Source organism: Ammodytes marinus (genome assembly GCF_949987685.1).
Source record: "Ammodytes marinus genome assembly, chromosome: 16".
NCBI classification, from domain to species: domain Eukaryota; kingdom Metazoa; phylum Chordata; class Actinopteri; order Uranoscopiformes; family Ammodytidae; genus Ammodytes; species Ammodytes marinus.
Window position 1 is genome coordinate 4,124,285 of NC_137220.1, and position 21,460 is coordinate 4,145,744.

Below are 21,460 nucleotides of genomic sequence, written 5' to 3' on the forward strand. Positions count from 1 at the left end.
AGAGTCAAGGCGCTATCAGCAACACCGTAGACAAGCCTATTCTATGCGACCAATGCGGGAAGACTTTGAAAACAACTAGGACTCTTAAAATTCACATGCTTATTCACACCGGCGAAAAACCGCACACTTGCGACATGTGCGCACAGAGTTTTAGACACACTAGCACGCTGTCTAAACACCGGCTCACGCACAGCGACGACAGGCCACACAGCTGCGAAGAATGCGGGAAAATCTTTATACACCAGGGGAATCTGAAAGCGCACCGGTTGATTCACAACGCGGAGAAGCCGTACGTTTGCGACGATTGCGGAAAAAGGTTCACGTACGTCGGGAATTTGACGGTGCATCGGCGGACACACACGGGGGTTAAGCCCTACGCCTGTGACCAGTGCTGGAGAGCTTTCACACAGCGGATATCTCTAAAGATTCATCAGAGGAGGATGCACATGAGAGAGAAAGAGTTGGAGGGAGACAAGAGTGGACCACCGGAGCTGTCTGAATCTACTAGCTGTGAAAATATGTCGTGAAAATTTTAATATATAAAAAATGTTTTATACACATGCAAATTCAAGTTGTCAAATGTTATTGTTGCCTTACTATTTTTTTTTACTTTTATTTGAGTGGTTTTATGTTTTTTATACATATGGACAAAAACAACAGAATAAGTAAACACATACAGTACATACACAACACCCAAACCCCTCTCTCCTTCCCCCTCTACCCCCCCTCCCTCACATAAACAGACAAGGTTGCCTTACTATTTTAAGATTAGGATTTTGTTTCTCAAGTAAGCAGGCGTTGGTGTATTAAAAACACTTCTGTTTTTGTCCAAAGGGGGTGCTATAATCAGCAGAAAAAACCGAAAGCTCCTCGTAGCTACTTTAAATGAATAACTAAGGTTATATCAGGTTACTTTATTTGTACCCGTATAGGTAAAGGTGTTTGGCAGTATAAAAGTTCCGTTACACAGTTTCAGACGTCACATACAACACAAATAGGACAGGAACATAAGTAAACAATTAAAGGGCTAATCCCAATGAGAACACTTAAACGATTGTGGAAAGAGGTTCACGTACGTCGGGAATTTGACGGTGCATCGGCGGACACACACGGGGGTAAAGCCCTACGCCTGTGATCAGTGCTGGAGAGCTTTCACACAGCGGATATCTCTGAAGATTCATCAGAGGAGGATGCACACGAGAGAGAAAGAGTTGGAGGGAGACAAGAGTGGACCACCGGAAGCTGTCTGAATCTACTAGCTGTGAAAATATGTCGTGAAAATTTTAATATATAAAAAATGTTATACATGCAAATTTAAGTTGTCAAATGTTATTGTTGCCTTACTATTTTATTAAAACTTTCATTTTAGTGGTTTTATGTTTTTATACATATGGACAAAAAAAAACAGAATAAGTAAACACATACAGTACATACACAACAACCAAACCCCTCTCCTCCCCCTCCCCCCTCCCCTCCCCATCTACCCCCCCTCCCTCACATAAACAGACAAGGTTGCCTTACTATTTTAAGATTAGGGTTTTGTTTCTCAAGTAAGCAGGCGTTGGTGTATTAAAAACACTTCTGTTTTTGTCCAAAGGGGGTGCTATAGTCATCAGGAAAACCAAAAGCTCCTCATAGCTACTTTAAATGAATAATTTTAAGGAAAATATCGTTATTATTCCTTAAAAAAATACATTTTCTAACACTTTCAAGACAAACCAAACCGTTCAAACAGTATGCTTACACCACCATCTGCTGGCCGTGTTTATATCAACACAAACGCCTACGTGCACTAGGACCCAGCGGAGCTCTACAGCGAGGCGGCATCCCTTTCTGCTCAAACATGGCGGAACAAAACAACACACACGCCGACCGGAACTTATTCAATGAAGTATTAAGGTGCGTTAATGCATTTACAGGCAGTTACCAGTAAATACAGGCTATTTATGAATGGGCGATAACTTGTATTTGGGCTATTTTCTAACTAAATGGTTATTTGTGATATATTTACCTGTTTGTGGAGCTCTGGAAAATGCACTGAACAGTTAGCCTGCTTATGTTATGGTGTCAAACTCATAAAGAATGAGTTAAAGTAGCCTAAATAAGCTGTTTTGTATGGTTAAAAGTGCGCTGTTTTTAGGTAGTGTTGACTCGTTGATATTAGCCGATGGTTAAGGCAATATTCAATCATGCAGTTTAATTTTTATTTCTTTATAAATATGTAGTTATAGTCTGGGCGAGGTCACCATGGCAGTGAGTCATTACAGAGTCATATTGACACAGGACATAAAAACAATAATTAGATATTAATAATATGCAGCTGTTCTATCAGAGACAAGCTGCAGAACGTGCATCAAACTATGTGAACGCTATTGCCTGTGTTTGAAAATTCTGGAAAATACACTTCATTATGATTTAGTATTTTTGTCCAGTACAAATTGTGCTGTGTATTAGTATGCACTATCATCATATGAAGAGCTATGGTTAAAGCACATTTTGTTGCACATTTTACCTTTTCTTCTTAAGTTATGCAAATACTTATTACTACTGCAACAGTGCAATTTTTCCTTAGAAGGATATATCAAGAACTTCCTATCTATCTATCTATCTATCTATCTATCTATCTATCTATCTATCTATCTATCTATCTATCTATCTATCTATCTATCTATCTATCTATCTATCTATCTATCTATCTGTCTGTCTGTCTATCTATCATCTATATCCATATTGTATTCTTTCCCTCCCAGTCCCTCTGAGCTGTTCTCAGCGCGCTCCAGGATTCATAAGATCTATCTATCTATCTATCTATCTATCTATCTATCTATCTATCTATCTATCTATCTATCTATCTATCTATCTATCTATATTGTATTCTACCCTCCCAGTCCCTCTGAGCTGTTCTCAGTGCGCTCCAGGATTCATAAGATCTATCTATCCATCTATCTATCTATCTATCTATCTATCTATCTATCTATCTATCTATCTATCTATCTATCTATCCATCTATCCATCCATCTATCCATCTATCTATCTATCTATCTATCTATCTATCTATCTATCTATCTATCTATCTATCTATCCATCTATCCATCTATCCATCTATCCATCTATCCATCTATCTATCTATCTATCTATCTATCTATCTATCTATCTATCTATCTATCTATCTATCTATCTATCTATATCCATATTGTATTCTTCCCTCCCAGTCCCTCTGAGCTGTTCTCAGAGCGCTCCAGGATTCATAAGATCTATCTATCTATCTATCTATCTATCTATCTATCTATCTATCTATCTATCTATCTATCTATCTATCTATCTATCTATCTATCTATCTATCTATCTATCTATCTATCTATCTATCTATCTATCTATCTATCTATCTATCTATCTATCTATCTATATCCATATTGTACCCTTCCCTTCTCTCCCAGCCCCTCTGAGCTGTTCTCAGCGCGCTCCAGGACTCATAAGGTCCCGGCCCGAGGGCAGAAGGATTTCTTCCCCGATGCTTCAGAGCAGCAGACGACCAGACTGGAGCAAAGCCTCACGGAGCACTGGAGCCTAGTGACAGAGGAGAGGGTCGAGAAACTGTGAGTGTGTGTGTGTGTTTGTGTGAGAGAGAGTGTATCTATCTATCTATCTATCTATCTATCTATCTATCTATCTATCTATCTATCTATCTATCTATCTATCTATCTATCTATCTATCTATCTATCTATCTGTGTCTGTCTGTCTGTCTGTCTGTCTGTCTGTCTGTCTGTCTGTCTGTCTGTCTGTCTGTCTGTCTGTCTGTCTGTCTGTCTGTCTGTCTGTCTGTCTGTCTTTTAGCTCATAGCTTTATATTAATTTATGGGTGAATATTGAACGCACATTCTCCATGTCTGCAACTTGTGTTATAATTATGTTACTATTAATGTTGTTGTGCTGCACTGTGCAACATGAGATAATAGACAATGTCTGTTTTGATTTGACTTTATAGAGGAAACCTGGTGAAAGCAAAATGGATCCCGAGTGAGAAGATAGTGGAACTTCAGTCTCCAGCGGTGAGTGAACTGTCAAAACACACAGATCATATATTTGTATATACAGTATATAATGTCTATATGTCCCGTTTTTATTACTAAATTTTTTATTTATTTAATTATTATTTTTTTTATTTTTTATTATTATATTAATATTAGAGGTGGGCATAGATTATTTTTTTTAATCTAGATTAATCTAGATTAAAATGTCTCATTTGAATTCATTCATAATATGTGTGTGCTCCTAAATAATGACTCAAAGTAAGTCTTTGAGAACGTGTTTCTCAAGCCAGGTGGCGCATCAGACCAGGGGCTCATCTCCTGTTTCCAACATGCATCACAAACTGCTTGAGGAAGCTGTTCTACTATGATAATTGGTGATGAAAATAAATAATGTTCAACAAGATGTTACTTAGTAACGCGTTACCGGCATCGGACCTCTTTTTTCAGTAACAAGTAATCTAACGCGTTACTATCTCCAAACCAGTAATCAGATTAAAGTTACTCATCAAAGTCACTGTGCGTTACTTTTTCTGTAATTTTCCTTAGTGAAACATTTTACATAACTGCACAAATGACTGCGATTGCGATTTTATGTAAATAAATGTGCACGCATGTGTCTCTAAACGCTCCAACTGCTCCAACCGCTCCTCTCGTCTTTTTGGTAGCGCCCCTCGTCTCTGTCATGCAGCGTGTGTGTGTGCGCCTGTGTCTGTGTCTGTGTGTGTGTGTGCAGCAGCATTACGGCCGAACTGTGGCGCAAAACAAAGTTTCCCCCCCGATGAAATATAGCGTCTGCTATGGGGATATTTAGGATTCGGGTACGGTGACGTTGACGTTGAAGAGATAGAAGTGTTTAAAACTTGGAAACTTATAGTCACGTGGCGACCGGTGTCCACACACACCCACCCTGCGTTCCAATACCCGATTGTGTCGTGGGCAAGTGATGGAGAGAGAGAGCGGCGGGTGTGTGAGAGAATAAAGGCTCCTCAAGTGTCAACAACGGCCCCCGGCTATTAGTATCTCCCCTGAGCCGAACAGGAGGTGGAATAAGAGATTAACGGCGACATTTTTTTTATCGCCGATAAGAGTTTTGCGTTAACGCAGCACGTTAACGCCGATAACGGCCCACCACTAATTAATATAAGTGTTTTTTCTACACTCTTTCAGAGGAAGTTGGGAAGGGGGGGGGGGGAATTATATTCTGTAATATTGCTTAAATGTGATTTGTAATTTCTTATTGTTGAAAATTCAATAAACAGATAAAAAAAATAAAAATAAAAATAACACACACAGATCAGCTTGTCGGATTTAAAATGTTAGTAGTTTGACTGTAAAAAAAACAACTTTCAAATAAATTAAACAAAAGAAATTCACACTAAATGTTATTAGTTATATATCTAAGTACATAAGTTAAACTGTGTCTGTGTGAATGTTTCTTTGCCACAGGGGAAGTTCTGGCAGACGATGGGTTACTCTGCTGGGGGGAAGCAGTGTCTGCTCCCTGAAGAAGCTCTCTACCTCATGGAGTGTGTGAGTGTGTGTGTGTGTTTGTGTGTGTGTCTGTGAGTGTGTGTGTGTGTGTCTGTGTGTGTGTCTGTGTGTGTGTGTGTGTTTGTGTCTGTGTCTCTGTGTGTCTGTGTCTGTGTGTTTGTGTCTGTGTGTGTCTGTGTCTGTGTGTTTGTGTTTAGAGGCTCTCTACCTCATGGAGTGTCTGTGTGTGTGTGTGTCTGTGTGTGTCTGTGTCTGTGTGTGTGTGTGTGTGTGTGTGTGTGTGTGTGTGTGTGTGTGTGTGTGTGTGTGTGTGTGTGTGTGTTTGCGTTTAGAGGCTCTCTACCTCATGGAGTGTGTGAGTGTGTGTGTCTGTGTCTGTGTGTCTGTGTCGGTGTGTGTGTATGAGTGTGTGTGTGTGTGTGTGTGTGTGTGTGTGTGTGTGCATGTGTCTGTGTGTTTGTGTTTAGAGGCTCTCTACCTGATGGAGTGTGTGAGTGGAGGATGAAACATGTTTGCCTGGGTGTGGTCCGTTTACCCACTTAGGACACTTCATTCTATATAACTTCCACTGTATAAGTTATTTAGTAATATTTTTTATAACATATTTAAAGGCGCTTAGGCAGATGCTACTTTTAGTGTGTTTAAATTGGTCCCTGTTGCTGTTTGGTTGGACAGTTGTGAATGTGACACAATACGCAAAAAACTCCCATAAATTAAATTATTCCTAAATAAAGGCTCCGATTACTTGAATTTGCTATCACAACTCTATTACAAATAAAAAAAAAAACTGTGATTTCCCTGGAAACCACTTTTATGTTCTCATCAATATGTATCTGTGAAATACTGATTGTTGACATCTTTGTGTGTGTGTGTGTGTGTGTGTGTGTGTGTGTGTGTGTGTGTCTGTGTGTGTGTGTGTGTGTGCGCGTGTGTGTCTGTGTGTGTGTGTGTGTGTGTGTATCAGGGTAACGTGCAGGTCTTCTATCAGGACTTGCCTTTGTCCATCCAGGACGGCTACGAGAAGTTCCTTTCCTCGAGCACAGTCAGCCTCCAACAATATCAGGTATGTACATTAAACATACACACTTTTTTTTAACAATATTTTTTAAAATGTTTGCTTTAATTAGACAGTTTGGAGAAACAGAGATGAAATGAGCTAGAGAGGGGGATGACATGTGGTGTAGTGGTTAGACCCCCCCCCACCCCCCCCCCTCCATAGAGTCTCAGTCCTCTTCACAGCAGACCCGGGTTAGAATCCAGCCCGGGTCGTTCTCTGCATGTCATTCCCCTCTCTGACCAATTTCATCTCTGTCTCTACAAATCGGTTTAATATAGTGAAAAATGCCAAAACATTATCTTAAAATAATTAAATAAATACAAAGCAGATATTATGAACAAGGGACTGTGATGCTGAACTGATCTAAATATTCTTTTTCATCCCAAAAGGTGTTTGGTCACTTGAAGAGACTCGGCTATGTGGTGCACAGATTCAATGCCAGGTAAGAGAATCTTGATGAGATTTGGGCGACAGTGGCGAAGTGGGTAGGGAGATCGCCTCTGGTGTGCAGGGTCGGAGGTTCGATCCCCCGTCTCCCCGCCACATGTCGAAGTGTCCCTGGGCAAGACACTGAACCCCGAATTGCTCCCGATAGTTAGCTTAGTTAGCTTAGCACCCTAGTGCTAAGCCTACCCTGCGTGGTAGCTGCTGCTATCGGTGTATGAATGTGTGTGTGACTGGGTGAATGTGTACAAAAACAATGTAAAGCGCTTTGAGTCTGTGATAAACGGAGATATAGCGCTATACAAGTCCATTTACCATTACAAATATTAAGATGATTTTTGGTCAGTTTGGGCAGTGAGACCATAAAACACTCTTTCTGCCTTTTCTCAGGCTAGGATGAACCGATTTCTAAAATGTTTGCATATTTATACTACGTAATGTGTTGTGTTTTGGTTTAAATACAGTTCTGAGCCTTCGTCCTACGCCAGGCAGATGAACTTACCTCAGTCACGTGACAAGGCTGCTGCTAGGCAACTGAAGAGGAAACGCAGCCCCAGCCCAACTCCCATCTCCACACACACACACAGGTAACACACACACACACACACACACACACACACACACACGCACACACACACACACACACAGGTAACACACACAGGTAACGCACACACACACAGGTAGCACGCACACACAGGTAACACACACAGGTAACGCACACACACACAGGTAGCACACACACACAGGTAGCACACACACACACGCACGCACGCACACACACACACACACACACACACACACACACACGTAAACAGAGGCCTGACCACTGTGTACATTAGAGTGAATGTACTATTTGTACTGTGCGTAATTTTCCTCACGTGTACACACTCTGAGGGTGACTGTGTTTAGCTACTGCTCAATAAAGGAAAAAGAAAGAAAGTATACTATTAATCAATGATCAATTCAAGGGGAACTGATTCTGCCCTTAAATAAATGTAGGGGACTGGCAATACACAGGTGAATAAAATGAATGGTCAAATTTGTGGCCGAGATACGCGGTTTTGGTCGTCTAAAAGTAGAAAACGCAACAGTTATTGAGTCACACTGGTAAGAAGTTCTGTAATGTTTTTTCTTGCTGTAAGTCGGAAATGGTCTGGAATTAACTGATTGTTTTCCGAAGCGTTTTGAAATATAACACATGGATCAAGAGATATGCAGAAAGAGTTCAAGTATTGGTCCATATGATTGTGAAACAAGCCTAAATAAGGTTATGGAAATTGGGTCAGAATTCCATGTAAATGTTTTGAAAATGTATGTGTTAAAAATGTTAAGGGAACCCTGTGTTTTTGCTGTTTTTCTCTTGCTGTAGTGACACTGAAACGAAAGCTGAATCGCCCAGTGAGCGAATGGAGGAGGAGACACACAGCCATGAAGGAGACGAGGTGAGAGGACTTCAAGAATCACTCCTAAAGGTTTCCCCTGGGACTTCAGGAACCCAGGCTGCTGCCACTGCAACCTCATCAGATAAAGGTTTGTTTGTTCGTATGAATGTAGATAGTTAGCCCGCTGCTATCGGTGTGTGTGAATGGGAACGTGTAAATGGGAACAGGTCTCAATTGAAAAAGAGTCTCCGGTCTCAATGGGATTTACCTGTATAAATAAAAGGTTAAATAAATAATAATAATAATAATAAAAAAAGGTTCCAAACAGTAAAGAAAAGGTAGCACACCTCAAGTTCTAGAGTTAAAGGAATAGTTCAACATTTTAGATTTTTTTTTTATGACTTACAATTATTATTTATTTTTTATAGGCAAGGCAAGGCAAGGCAAGGCAAGTTTATTTATATAGCACAATTCAGACACAAGGCCACTCAAAGTGCTTTACAGGGGCAAGATTAGAATACATAAAACACATTATAAAACATTTAAAAGCAAATAAAAGAAGCAAATAAAAATAAAATAAAAATTAAAACTCGATTTAAAAACATAATAAAAGAAGCAAATAAAATAAAAATTGCAGGTTAAAATGGAAACAAAAAAGTCTTCAGACTCGATTTAAAAGAACTGAGGGTTGCAGCAGACCTCAAGTTCTCTGGGAGTTTGTTCCAGAATGTTGGTGCATAATAACTAAAAGCTGCTTCTCCTTGTTTAGTCCTAACTCTAGGGACTGTAAGTAGACCTGTCCCAGACGACCTAAGGGCTCTGGACGGCTCATAACGTATCAGCAGATCAGTAATGTATTTTGGCCCTAAACCATTTAGTGCTTTATAAACCAACATCAGAATTTTGAAATCAATTCTTTGTGACTGGAAGCCAGTGTAAAGACCTCAGAACTGGGGTAATGTGATCCACTTTTTTGGTCCTAGTGAGGACTCGAGCAGCAGCGTTCTGAATTAGCTGAAGCTGTCTGATTGATTTTTTTGGAAGGCCAGCAAGGACACTGTTACAGTAGTCAAGTCTACTAAAGATAAATGCATGGACAAGTTTTTCTAAATCTTGCTGAGACATAAGCCCTTTAATTCTTGATATGTTTTTTAGGTGGTAGTAGGCTGACTTATTAATTGATTTTATGTGTTTCTTGAAATTCAAGTCAGAGTCTACAACAACACCAAGATTTCTGGCTTGGGGTGTAGTTTCTAACATAATGGATGTAAGCTGTGCGCTGACTTTTAATTGTTCATCTTTGGCACCAAAGACAATTACTTCAGTTTTATCGTTGTTTAATTGAAGGAAATTTTGGCACATCCAATCATTGATTTGTTCAATGCACTTACTCATATATAGAGAATCATACAACATAACATACAGAAACGAGTCTTTAGCAACAAACACACAGCCCGGTGTAGTGGATAGAGCGTGTACCATATTGGCTCCGGCCTTCGTTGCAGTGGTCGCGGGTTAAAATCCGACCCGTGGACCTTTACTGCAGGTCATCCCCCCTCTCTCTCTCTCTCTCTCTCTCTCTCTGTCTCCCCATTTCAACTCTGTTCTATCTAATAAAGCTTGAAAATGCCAAATAATAATAATAATAATAAAAAAATAAAAAATCTTTCGACATTCCTTTTGGATTTTGGGTTTAGCATTCCACTTAAAATCTTGTCATTGTTTAACGCAACCTCAATTTTTTCACCCAAACTCATCAGATAAATGTGTTGGTGGTCGTACCTGGTGGATGACTGACGTTCAGGGGGACACACCGGATCACAAGCCCGCCTTCGGTGCCTCGCGTTGGGACTTCAGCTCCATCCATTTCCCTGACGTGGGCTCCAGAGGGGGCCACTCATCGAGCTGCCTCTCTCCCCCACACCCCTCACTGCTCCCTGGGTCGGTGGGAGTGAGTGTGGGGGTGTGTGACGTCACGCCCTGGAGGAAACACATTAACCTGAGGGAAGTTAAGATGTCCGCTAAGGAGCAGAGGAGGGAACAGGAGAGGAGGCGCTCGGACGTTAACAGAGACAGAGAGGTTTGTACTGTAGCATGTGTCACCAAATAGCAACATTGGGGTTAGGTACCTTTAAAAAAAAAAAAAAAAAAAATCGATATCGCTACAAATACATTTACTTTTAAACAAGATGAAATTACACATTATGGTAAATAAAAACAACTTGTGTTTTATATTTGCAACCTGCAGTGTGTAGAATTTTTGGTTTTATTTCCTAGCAGATTTTGTAGAACGTAATTATAATATCCATAAGTACATTTAATTTAGTGCATAATAGCTGAATTTGAATCTGAATTTTTTTTAATTATTATTTTTCCCCTTAGAAAGGGTCTCATATATGTCCATATTTCTGCATATTTTGGACCAAGGCCTAGTGCCGCCATCTTGAAAGTGTCATAGTTGGAATGTCATCAGGTGCATTGTTTAAAATGTAGAATTGTTCTTGTCCTTGAAGGCCACTGTAGCTTCTGTTATTATTCAAAAGGGTTGGGGTTACCCAGGGAGCGTTGCATTCTAGAACTTTCTAGAACTTTCTTGATGATGTCATATTACACACACTGCACCTTTCAGTTTAGCACAATAAGCATGCTGCGTGCTTATTGGCTGCTCACTGACGGTGTTGAGATTAACCCCAAAAATCTCTTCAGTATAAATAAAGGTTTAGGTTGCGTTCCGAATTGCATACTCTTTCTTTTTTCTATTCTACATACTACATCCGACGATAAAAAGAATCTAGTTAGGATGCAGTAGGCATACTATTGGGACATACTTTACTCTCTTATTTCATCATAACACTTTATCTTGCCTCTTGCTTTTATATCCGTCGCATCCCCGTTTGTTTTCATACGGAGGCTATGTCGATGTGACGTCACTTCACGTGCGCACTGGATTGTGGGTCAGAATCGCCCAAATAGGATGCAGTTTTCAACACTAACAAACTTGGCCGCATGAAGTAGGACATCCGGGTACTTCTAACCATCCTAAATCTGGCCACAAGAATCAGGACATCCTAAATCTTTTTTCTACCATACTATATAGTAGAAAGTATGGCGATTGGAACGCAACCTGAATGAAAATAAGAATAAATTAATATTAATTCTCCCCTGTCAGGTGCGGCGTTGCAGAAACTGGTCAGAGTATGGTGAGCTGCTGTCCAGGCGCCAGAGGAGACACAGACACAGACCAGATCATCTCTGGAAGAGAGAGCTCACTCCTCTGCACGACCCAACGCAGCACATCTCCACCGGTGAGGAAAGCTGTGTGTGTGCGTGTGTGTGTGTGTGTGTGCGCGTGTGTGTGTGCGCGTGTGTGTGTGTGCGTGCGTGCGTGCGTGCGGCTGTGTGTGTGTGCGTGCGTGCGTGTGTTTGTGTGTTTGTGTTTCCTCTACATGACCCAATGCTACACATCTCCACCTTTGAGGAAAAACATGGCTACCTTAGTCTGTAACTTACCCTGTGTTCCAATCCCCATACTTCCCTACTATTTAGTATGCCAGAAAAAAAGATTTAGGATGTCCTAATTCATGCTGGTCAATTGTAGTATTCTGAAAATACTCAGATGCCCCACTAACTCCAATTGCATTTTGGAGTATTCCTCTTTATTCTTGAAATTTCTTGACATAATGAAAAAAAATCTTCCTTATCTGATTTTTTTCTCTCTCCTGTCTGTGGCCCTAAAACTCTTCTGTACTTTAGTATGTAGTGTAGTAAAAAGACTAAAACTCTTCTGTACTTTAGTATGTAGTGTAGTAAAAAGAAAGAGTGTATAGAGTATGTGATTTGGAACGCAGGGTTAGTCTGTAACTTACATTCAGAGTTTAAGCTGCTACGAGGAACTTTTAAATATTTCTGAAACAGTCTCATTTTTCCTCTGGTGATCATGAATGAAATGTAACAGCAAACGAGACCATCAGTGCAAAAGAATGATATTTTATAGTTTTTCTTAATGCCTCAATTGAAATCGATTTGTATTCATTGTTTTCTTTCCAGCGGAGCTCTTGGAGAAAATCAGCGTGATTCCATCGACGACTCTGCTGGAAGGAGCGTCCAGGTATCACTCGTTTTTTTTCTATTTCCTGGTATGGAAAAGTAAGCTTTAAAGGTGCAGTGCGTAGAATATATTGGGGTTTTCCAGGACAGACTTGGCAGTAGTGGAATATCATATTCTTAAGTGTATTGTAATTAGTGTTTAATCACTTGAAAACAAAGCTTTTTGTTTCTTCTATAACCTTAGAATGGGCCCTTTAACGGCCTTACAGTTTTTTATATTTAGTGGGCGTCCTGGGGAAATGCACCTGTTGGAAGACCAATAAGAAGAAGAAGTACTATAGAATAAATAACTAAATACATCTTCACCTCATCACTTGATATTGTGGAAAGACTTGAGGCCGTCTAATTTTTCCTCTGATGGTCATAAATGAAATGTAACAGCAAACGAGACCATCAGTGCAAATAATTCAGTTTTTATATCAGTTTTTCTTAATGCCTTTGTCATGGGTACTATACGCTCACCCAGGAACAACAGCTGGCGTAGTAAAAACAGGACCCGCTTTTGTCTAAAGGTGATGCTAGAATTAACACAAACTGAAAGTCCCTCTGAGCACCTTTTGTATAGAGGTACCAAGCAGGTGTATAACCATAACCAAACGTCACCTTATGCACCTGCTTTTGAGTTAATTATATGATAAAAAAAAAATATTGACTCTCACACACACACACACACACACACACACACACACACACACACACACACACACACACACACACACACACAGGTAACACACACACACACACACACACACACACACACACACACACACACACACACACACACACACACTGACCGTTATCACAGTTTAAGATCTTTGATTAATAGAACCAATAAGAGCCGCGGGTGTTATGTTTGCGTCTTGATTTCATTTGACACTGGCTCTGTTGTTCCATTTGTCTGATATAATAGAGAGAGAGAGAGGGAGAGAGAGAGAGAGAGAGAGAGAGAGAGAGAGAGAGAGAGAGAGAGAGGGAGAGAGAGAGAGAGAATGAGAATGAGAATGAGAGAGAAAGAGAGAGAGAGAGTGAGACAGAGAGGGAGAGAGAGAGAGAGAGAGAGTGTGAGAGAGAGAGGGAGAGAGAGAGAGAGAGAGAGAGACACAGGGAGAGTGAGAGCTAAATGCATTGTTGAGTATTTGAATGTGCTTTTTGTGTATTGTGCTTGTTGTAGGTTAAAAGCCTCGGATCAATGGAGGATTAGTTTTAATGTTTACCAAGCGGACACGGTGGCCGAATTCAAGAAGAGCAACCCGGGCAAACCGTACGCCCGCATGTGTGTGTGCAGGTAGGAGAATAGACCAGGAGAACACACACACACACACACACACGGATGCACAGACGCACACACACACACACACACACACACACACGCACACACACACACACACTCACTCACTCACGCACACACACACACACACACACACACACACACACACACACACACACACACACACACACACACACACACACACACACACACACTATAGCGGTCTGTTTACTCAACAAGAGCTCACACAAAGGTCGGAGATGAATAGCTTTCATCATTGTCTAAACTCTTCACCATTTACTTTTAGGGATTTCCCCCACAGCTGCAAATTAATTTATCCATCTGTCGGGAACTTTTTTGATTAAAGGCCTACTTCACCGGTGGGAATATGAAGGTGTATTGAATTCTGAGATCCTATGTAGTATAAATGTGCGAAAAAAATTGAAATCGGATCATCCTAGCCTGAGAAAAGGCAGAAAGAGTGTTTTTTTTAACCCTATATTTCTTTAAAAAACACTCTTTCTGCCTTTTCTCAGGCTAGGATGAACCGATTTCATTTTTTTTTGCACATTTATACAACATAGGATCTCAGAATTCAATACACCTTCATATTCAAACCGGTGAAGTAGGCCTTTAATCGTTTGGTCCAGAAAATGTCAGAAAGGAATAAAAACAACTTCTCGGGATATCAGAATTTCTTAATCACATTTTTTTTTTGTAACATTGTCATTAATAAAGAATTAGATTTTATGCATTTTTAGCATGAATCATAAATTAGTGAAATTTAATTAAAAAAACACACTATTTGTTCAGTAAATTAGTGTTATCTTTCATCGGTCAATAAGTGTTTTATTGCCACATTTTGTAATAAATCATTGTGTAATACTCAAACAAAGATTATTACATATTGAGTTCAGGCTATACATTACATAACGCGTGTGTTCTTACATAATACGTTTTATTACAAAATTAGTTGTTATTGTTAATTTTTTTAACCTTTATTTATACAGGTAAATCCCATTGAGACCGAAGACTCTTTTACAAGGGAGACCTGTTTTCCTTTCCCACGTTACCATTCACACACACATTCATACACCGATAGCAGCAGGCTAACTATCGACATTCACACGAGGCAAGGTGGGTTAAGTGTCTTGCCCAAGGACACAACAACCATGACACAGGTGGCAGGGTTGGGGATCGAACCGCCAACCCTTTGATCATTGGCCGACCCGCTCTGCCACCTGAGCCATAGTCGCCCCCACTGTTTTAATTAATTTACAATTTCTTTATTCCCTCCCTCTGTGTCCCAGTTTCTGCGGGCCTGTCCCCTCCCTCCCCGTCCTAAAGCTGCTGTCCCATCAGAGCGGGGACAACAATAAATAAATATAATATTACTGCTACTACTTCTTATAACAACAATAATAATAATAATAATAATAATAATAATAATAATAATAATAATAATAATAATATAAATAAACAAATAAATAAATAAATACATACATAAATAAATATAAATACAAAAAAAGCAAAACCATACAACAAAAAATTCTTTAGTTTATTTATTAGTTTTATTTATTAATTTATTAATTAAATTTAATTAATTTACATTTTCTTTATTCCCTCTCTCTTATCCCAGTTTCTGCGGGCCTGTCCCCTCCCTCCACACCCTAAAGCGTCTGTCCCATCAGAGCGGGGACGTGCCGGTGGTGTTTGCGGTGGTGGACCAGGGAGACATCTCCTTCTACTCCTTCAAAGACTTCTCACTGCCCACAGACGTCTTCTCCTGAGAACAAACCTCTGTCTTCACACCACCTGTATAAACACACATCCAGGACTGTTGACTGTCATTTAAGCCTTTTGGAATGAAAACTATTATATCATTACATGTTTATTGATAATTGGTAAAAAGAGACAACATTGACATTAAATATGTATTTCTCTCTATTTATGACTAAACTTCTACCTTCACACCAGGGAAGGAAATTAGCTGGGGCTTGGGCCTTTTAGTCCCCAAGTAGCTAATACAGAAAATATTTTTTTGGGGGGATTTCAAAGGGTTTATTATGAATTTGCAAAGCCATAGTCGAATTGTAAGTCTTATTAAAAAACTAAACTTCTGCCTTCAAAAACCACTCTACAAACACATGTCCAGGACTGTTAGTGGAGCGGCTAAGTGCTTATTTTCGTCAGAATCTTTCAGTTGGTGATACAAGCGTGAACATTGGCATGAGCATGAGTCTCCATGGGTCACTTGAAGGCCTACTTCACCGGTTGGAATATGAAGGTGTATTGAACTCGGAGATCCTATGAAGTATAAATGTGCAAAAAAAAAATTGAAATCGGATCATCCTAGCCTGAGAAAAGGCAGAAAGAGTGTTTTTGTGATGTCACAGAAAGAGAAATGTAGGGTTAGACAGTGAGACCATAAAACACTCTTTCTGCCTTTTCTCAGGCTAGGATGATCCGATTTCAATTTTTTTTGCACATTTATACTTCATAGGATCTCAGAATTCAATACACCTTCATATTCCAACCGGTGAAGTAGGTCTTTAACAAGAAAATTGTCACACTTGTATCACAAACCATCTGTATAAACACATATCCAGGACTGTTGACTGTCATTTACGCCTTGTGAAATGAACTCAATTACATGTTTGTTAATAAAAAAACATTAAAAAACAGTTTTGTTTTTGCAAACAAGTTAAGTTTATTTTTTTCTTACACAAGGTACATTGAAATTCATTCTTCTCATCTCCCCTCTCAAGTTCCCACACTCCAGAGGGGGTCAGAGCGCAGGGTCAGCCATAGTACAGCGCCCCTGGAGCAGTTTGGGGGTTAAGTGTCTTGCTCAAGGACACAATGGTAGATTGATTTTATATGTTGATTTTAATGCTTAACTTACATTTAATAACTTGTCTTACTTTTGTTTATTGTGTGTTGGCTTTATTGCTACATTTAATTATTGTATTACTTGTGTACTGATTTGTTTGTAAAGTGTCTTTTAAGTACCTTGAAAAGCGCTAATAAAATAAATTATGTATTACTATTGTTAATAGGCTATATAATATGTGTATAGGTTCAACCCCAGCTCTCCACTCCCTTCTAATCTAGCTATCTAATCTAAGCTAATGTTGACTTTACCATTAACAATAGGTAATAATGTACAGATGGTTTTGTCCAGTGTCCCTTTGCAAAGAGATGCTATCCATCTATCTATAATCGGCCATATAGGAAAGTGCAGTTTAATTAGTTGTATTGACTTATATTGTATTCCGCCCTTGACGTGATGTATTGTTCTTCTGTGTATATAAGCTTTGGGTTATAAGGCTTTAGCTCAGATGGAGGGGGACGCAAAAACAAACCATGGCAGGACTGTGGATACTGGCTTTCCTTGCTTTAATGGGTGAGTTATTATATTCAAAATGTAAAGCTAGACCACGGTAGGTTAATAGGGTCACTTTTTTAACTTTAACTAAGATATCATCATGCAACTTTAAACAGTTACTGGATAAAATACAGCTCTGGAAAAAATCAAGAGACCACTCCAAATGTTCAGTGTCTCTCGTTTTACTATTTATAGGCATATGTCTGAGTAGAATGAACATTTTGGTTTTATAATATAAACTACTGACAACATTTCTATCAAATTCCCAATAAGAATATTGTCATTAAAGAGCATTTTTCATTAAGTTATGTAGAGATGAAGATTGAAGAAAAATCTAGACTGGTCTCTTCATTTTTTTCCGGAGTTGTATTGTAAGGTTAGACACTTCAGGTTAATAGGGATTAACATTTTTAATTTAAAGATATCATTATGACATTTTACCAGATGATTACTTACATTAAAATATATATTTTTTATTATTATATTATATTTGTTTCAGAAATGCATCTATCTATCTATCTATCTATCTATCTATCTATCTATCTATCTATCTATCTATCTATCTATCTATCTATCTATCTATCTATCTATCTAACTATCTATCTATCTATCTATCTATCCATCCATCCATCCATCCATCCATCCATCCATCCATCCATCCATCCATCCATCCATCCATCCATCCATCCATCCATCCATCTATCCATCTATCCATCTATCCATCTATCCATCTATCTATCTATCTATCTATCTATCTATCTATCTATCTATCTATCTATCTATCTATCTATCTATCTATCTATCTATCTATCTATCTATCTATCTATCTATCTATCTATCTATCTATCCATCCATCTATCTATCCATCCAGAGTTAAAATCTGTATTTCATTTTTACAATGTATTCCGGTACAAAGTTTTTACCGAACAGATTTTGGATACAACCTTTTTTCATTTCATAATACTAAAATATTTTACAGGTCTTAAAAATGCATTTCCAGCATGTTTTATGGAGAAAAGGTTTCATAAATCAGACAATTATCAACATATGAAGAAATCCTTCTGTAATAACCTTCAGAATAGTTGCAGACTGCCGTAAAGTTTAGAAATGTTCTGTATCCGTCTATGAAGCTTAAACGTTTTCTTGATAATTCTTAATTTTCTTTCAAAGGTTTTTTTATTAAATGTTCACAACAAAGAAATTGTAGCACGATCAGTACAAATTTTTTCCCCTTTTTTCTCCCCGAACATACCCCACCCACATCCCACCCTCACACCCAACAACACGAAATATACACTACAAGAAACAGAAATAAACAATCAATATGAAAAAAAAAAAAAAAAAACACATAAAGAAATAAAATTAAATCAAATAAAAAAAGGGGGGGAGGGGGTAGCTACTCTTCTATAGTTATTATTGTTTTTTTTAAATAATTTAGGAAGGGGCGCCAAATTCGGTCAAATTTATTGATAATTCTTAATTTTTAAGATTCTTTTGGGGGCTTTTTCAGTGCTATAATTACGTAATAGTTCATAGAGACAGAGATGAAATGGGCAGAGAACGACCCGGGCTGGATTCTAACCCGGGTCTGCTGCGATGATATTGGTGCCACTAAACCTACATCAATAACTCATGGGGTAAAACTTTATTAAAAACCAAACAATCCATCTTTGTTGTGGTCATACGTCAGACAATGGGCTCCAGCCTCATTTTGACTGAAAGCAGACGTCCTCTAAGCTCCACTAGTAACTGCACTGCACTGTATCAGAGTGAAGGGATTGAATATTTTTCTCTTGGGTAGCCTATAATCTTTTTTTTTTAAAGAAAATTTTTAGTCATTTTCAAGCTTTATTAGATAGTACAGAGTTGAAATGGGGACACAGACAGAGAGAGAGAGAGAGAGAGAGAGAGAGAGAGAGAGAGAGAGAGAGAGGGGGATGACCTGCAGTAAAGGTCCACGGGTCAGATTTGAACCCGCGACCACTGCAACGAAGGCCTGAGCCAATATGGTACACGCTCTATCCACTACACCACCGGAGCAGCCCTTGATATAATCGATTTTTTATTTATTTATTTATTTCTTTCTTTCTGCAGGTCTGTCCAGCAGTGAGACCTCAGACTGCTCTTACGTTCCTCTTCTCAAACATTTGAACTTGACGCCAGCGAATGACCTTCTCTTGGTCTCACGTCCCGTCAAACACTGGACCACGCCCACCAAAGTTTTCATAGACTTGATGCTCTACGGCATTCTACAAGTGGTGAGTATTTATGGGAGTTTTTCTTATTCAAAGCTACGGTGCGTAACTTTTTATCGGCCTTATTTCCCATAAAAAAAAAACAAGCGTAACTTTTTTTTTATATAAATGAATGTCCGTTACGTTCAAGCCATCGCCCAAAACGAGTTGACAGAAAGTTGATTATTATATTAAGCCTATTATCAGCTCCACAAAACTATCGCTGTATTTCTCAGTATGGCAGCGTTTGCAAACTAATGTCGCCCCCCTCGACACTGGCGCAGGAAAAATAGAAGTTACTCACTATAGCTTTAAGGGTCAATTCCCAACCGAATAGTTCAATTATACTTTACAGAATAGCCGACTCCTTCAATCCTAAACAATCTGCCTAGATGTCTGTCGAATTGATTGAGAAAATATGTTTTTTTTTTTAATGTGTGATTTGCGTGAATCTATCCCTGCGTTCCAATCCCCACACTTCCCTACTATCTAGTATGCCAGAAAAAGATTTAGGATGTCCGAATACATACCCGTCAATTGTAGTATGCTGGAAATACACAATTGCCCCCACTAACTCCAATTGCATTTTGGAGTATTCGTCTTTATTCTTGACATTACTCGACATAATGAAAAAAAAATCTTCCTTATCTGATTTTTTTTTTTCTCTCCTGTCTGTGGCCCTAAAACTCTTCTGTACTTTAGTATGTAGTGTAGTAAAAAGACTAAAACTCTTCTGTACTTTAGTATGTAGTGTAGTAAAAAGACTAAAACTCTTCTGTACTTTAGTATGTAGTGTAGTAAAAATAAACAGTATGTGATTTGGAACGCAGGGTGTGTAAACTGTATATTTCTGACTGTCTGTTTGCAGGACGAAAAGTCTCAAACTGTCACAAGTCTCATCTGGACCGAAGTGGTAAGAAATGATCCTGTAGAGGTCCAGTTTAAATCTATCTATCTATCTATCTATCTATCTATCTATCTATCTATCTATCTATCTATCTATCTATCTATCTATCTATCTATCTATCTATCTATCTATCTATCTATCTATCTATCTATCTATCTATCTATCTATCTATCTATCTATCTATCTATCTATCTATCCATCCATCCATCCATCCATCCATCCATCCATCCATCCATCCATCCATCCATCCATCCATCCATCCATCCATCCATCCATCCATCCATCCATCCATCCATCCATCCATCCATCCATCCATCCATCCATCCATCCATCCATCCATCCATCCATCCATCCATCCATCCATCCATCCATCCATCCATCCATCCATCCATCCATCTATCTATCTATCTATCTATCTATCTATCTATCTATCTATCTATCTATCTATCTATCTATCTATCTATCTATCTATCTATCTATCTATCCATCTATTTAACCTTTATTTATACTCCAGATATCATTGAGGGGTGACCCTCATTTGCAATGATGTCGAGAAACAAAAACAGCAATACACACACAATATACAAGGCAAATACATCAAATACACAACAAGCTGGTAAAGAGAAACATTTTAGACAGAGGTGTAGAGTGGCTGTGAATAAAATAAAATTGGTAAAAGTACAATACGGCCTAATTAAAACAGTTACAGGTAGAGTTTGGTAGATTTAAACCTGCAGTGTGTATAATTTTGGGTTTTATTTCCTAGCAGATTTTGTAGAAAGTAATTATAATATCCATAAGTACATTTAATTTAGTGCATAATAGCTGAAAAATGTTTTATAATTATTTTTTTTCCCCTTAGAAAGGGTCTCGTATATGTCCATATTTCTGCATATTTTGGACTAAGGCCTAGTGTCGCCATCTTGACAGTGTCATAGTTGGAATGTCATCAGGTGCATTGTTTAAAATGTAGAATTGTTCTTGTCCTTGAAGGCCAAAAACTGTCTGTTATTATTCGAAAGGGGTGGGGTTACCCAGGAAGCGTTGCATTCTACAACTTTCTTGATGATGTCATATTACACACTGCACCTTTAAGACAGTATGTTTAAATTGGTTAAAGGATATCATGGTATTAATTTTAATTTGTTGCT

The 21,460-nt window shown here is 38.7% G+C and overlaps 1 protein-coding gene across 1 annotated transcript; it reads left to right on the forward strand.

Moving 5' to 3' along the window:
- The first annotated feature begins 1,844 nt into the window (after positions 1–1,844).
- Positions 1,845–16,594, forward strand: tsen54 (TSEN54 tRNA splicing endonuclease subunit). The gene is made up of 13 exons (XM_080043890.1): positions 1,845–1,899; positions 3,438–3,596; positions 3,987–4,050; positions 5,479–5,562; positions 6,488–6,586; positions 6,970–7,022; positions 7,489–7,611; positions 8,394–8,554; positions 10,167–10,486; positions 11,576–11,711; positions 12,454–12,514; positions 13,685–13,798; positions 15,420–16,594. Exons 4-13 carry the CDS (start codon positions 5,497–5,499, stop codon positions 15,568–15,570), a joined length of 1,284 nt encoding a protein of 427 aa, XP_079900016.1. The 5' UTR covers positions 1,845–1,899; positions 3,438–3,596; positions 3,987–4,050; positions 5,479–5,496; the 3' UTR covers positions 15,571–16,594.
- The last annotated feature ends 4,866 nt before the right edge of the window (positions 16,595–21,460 follow it).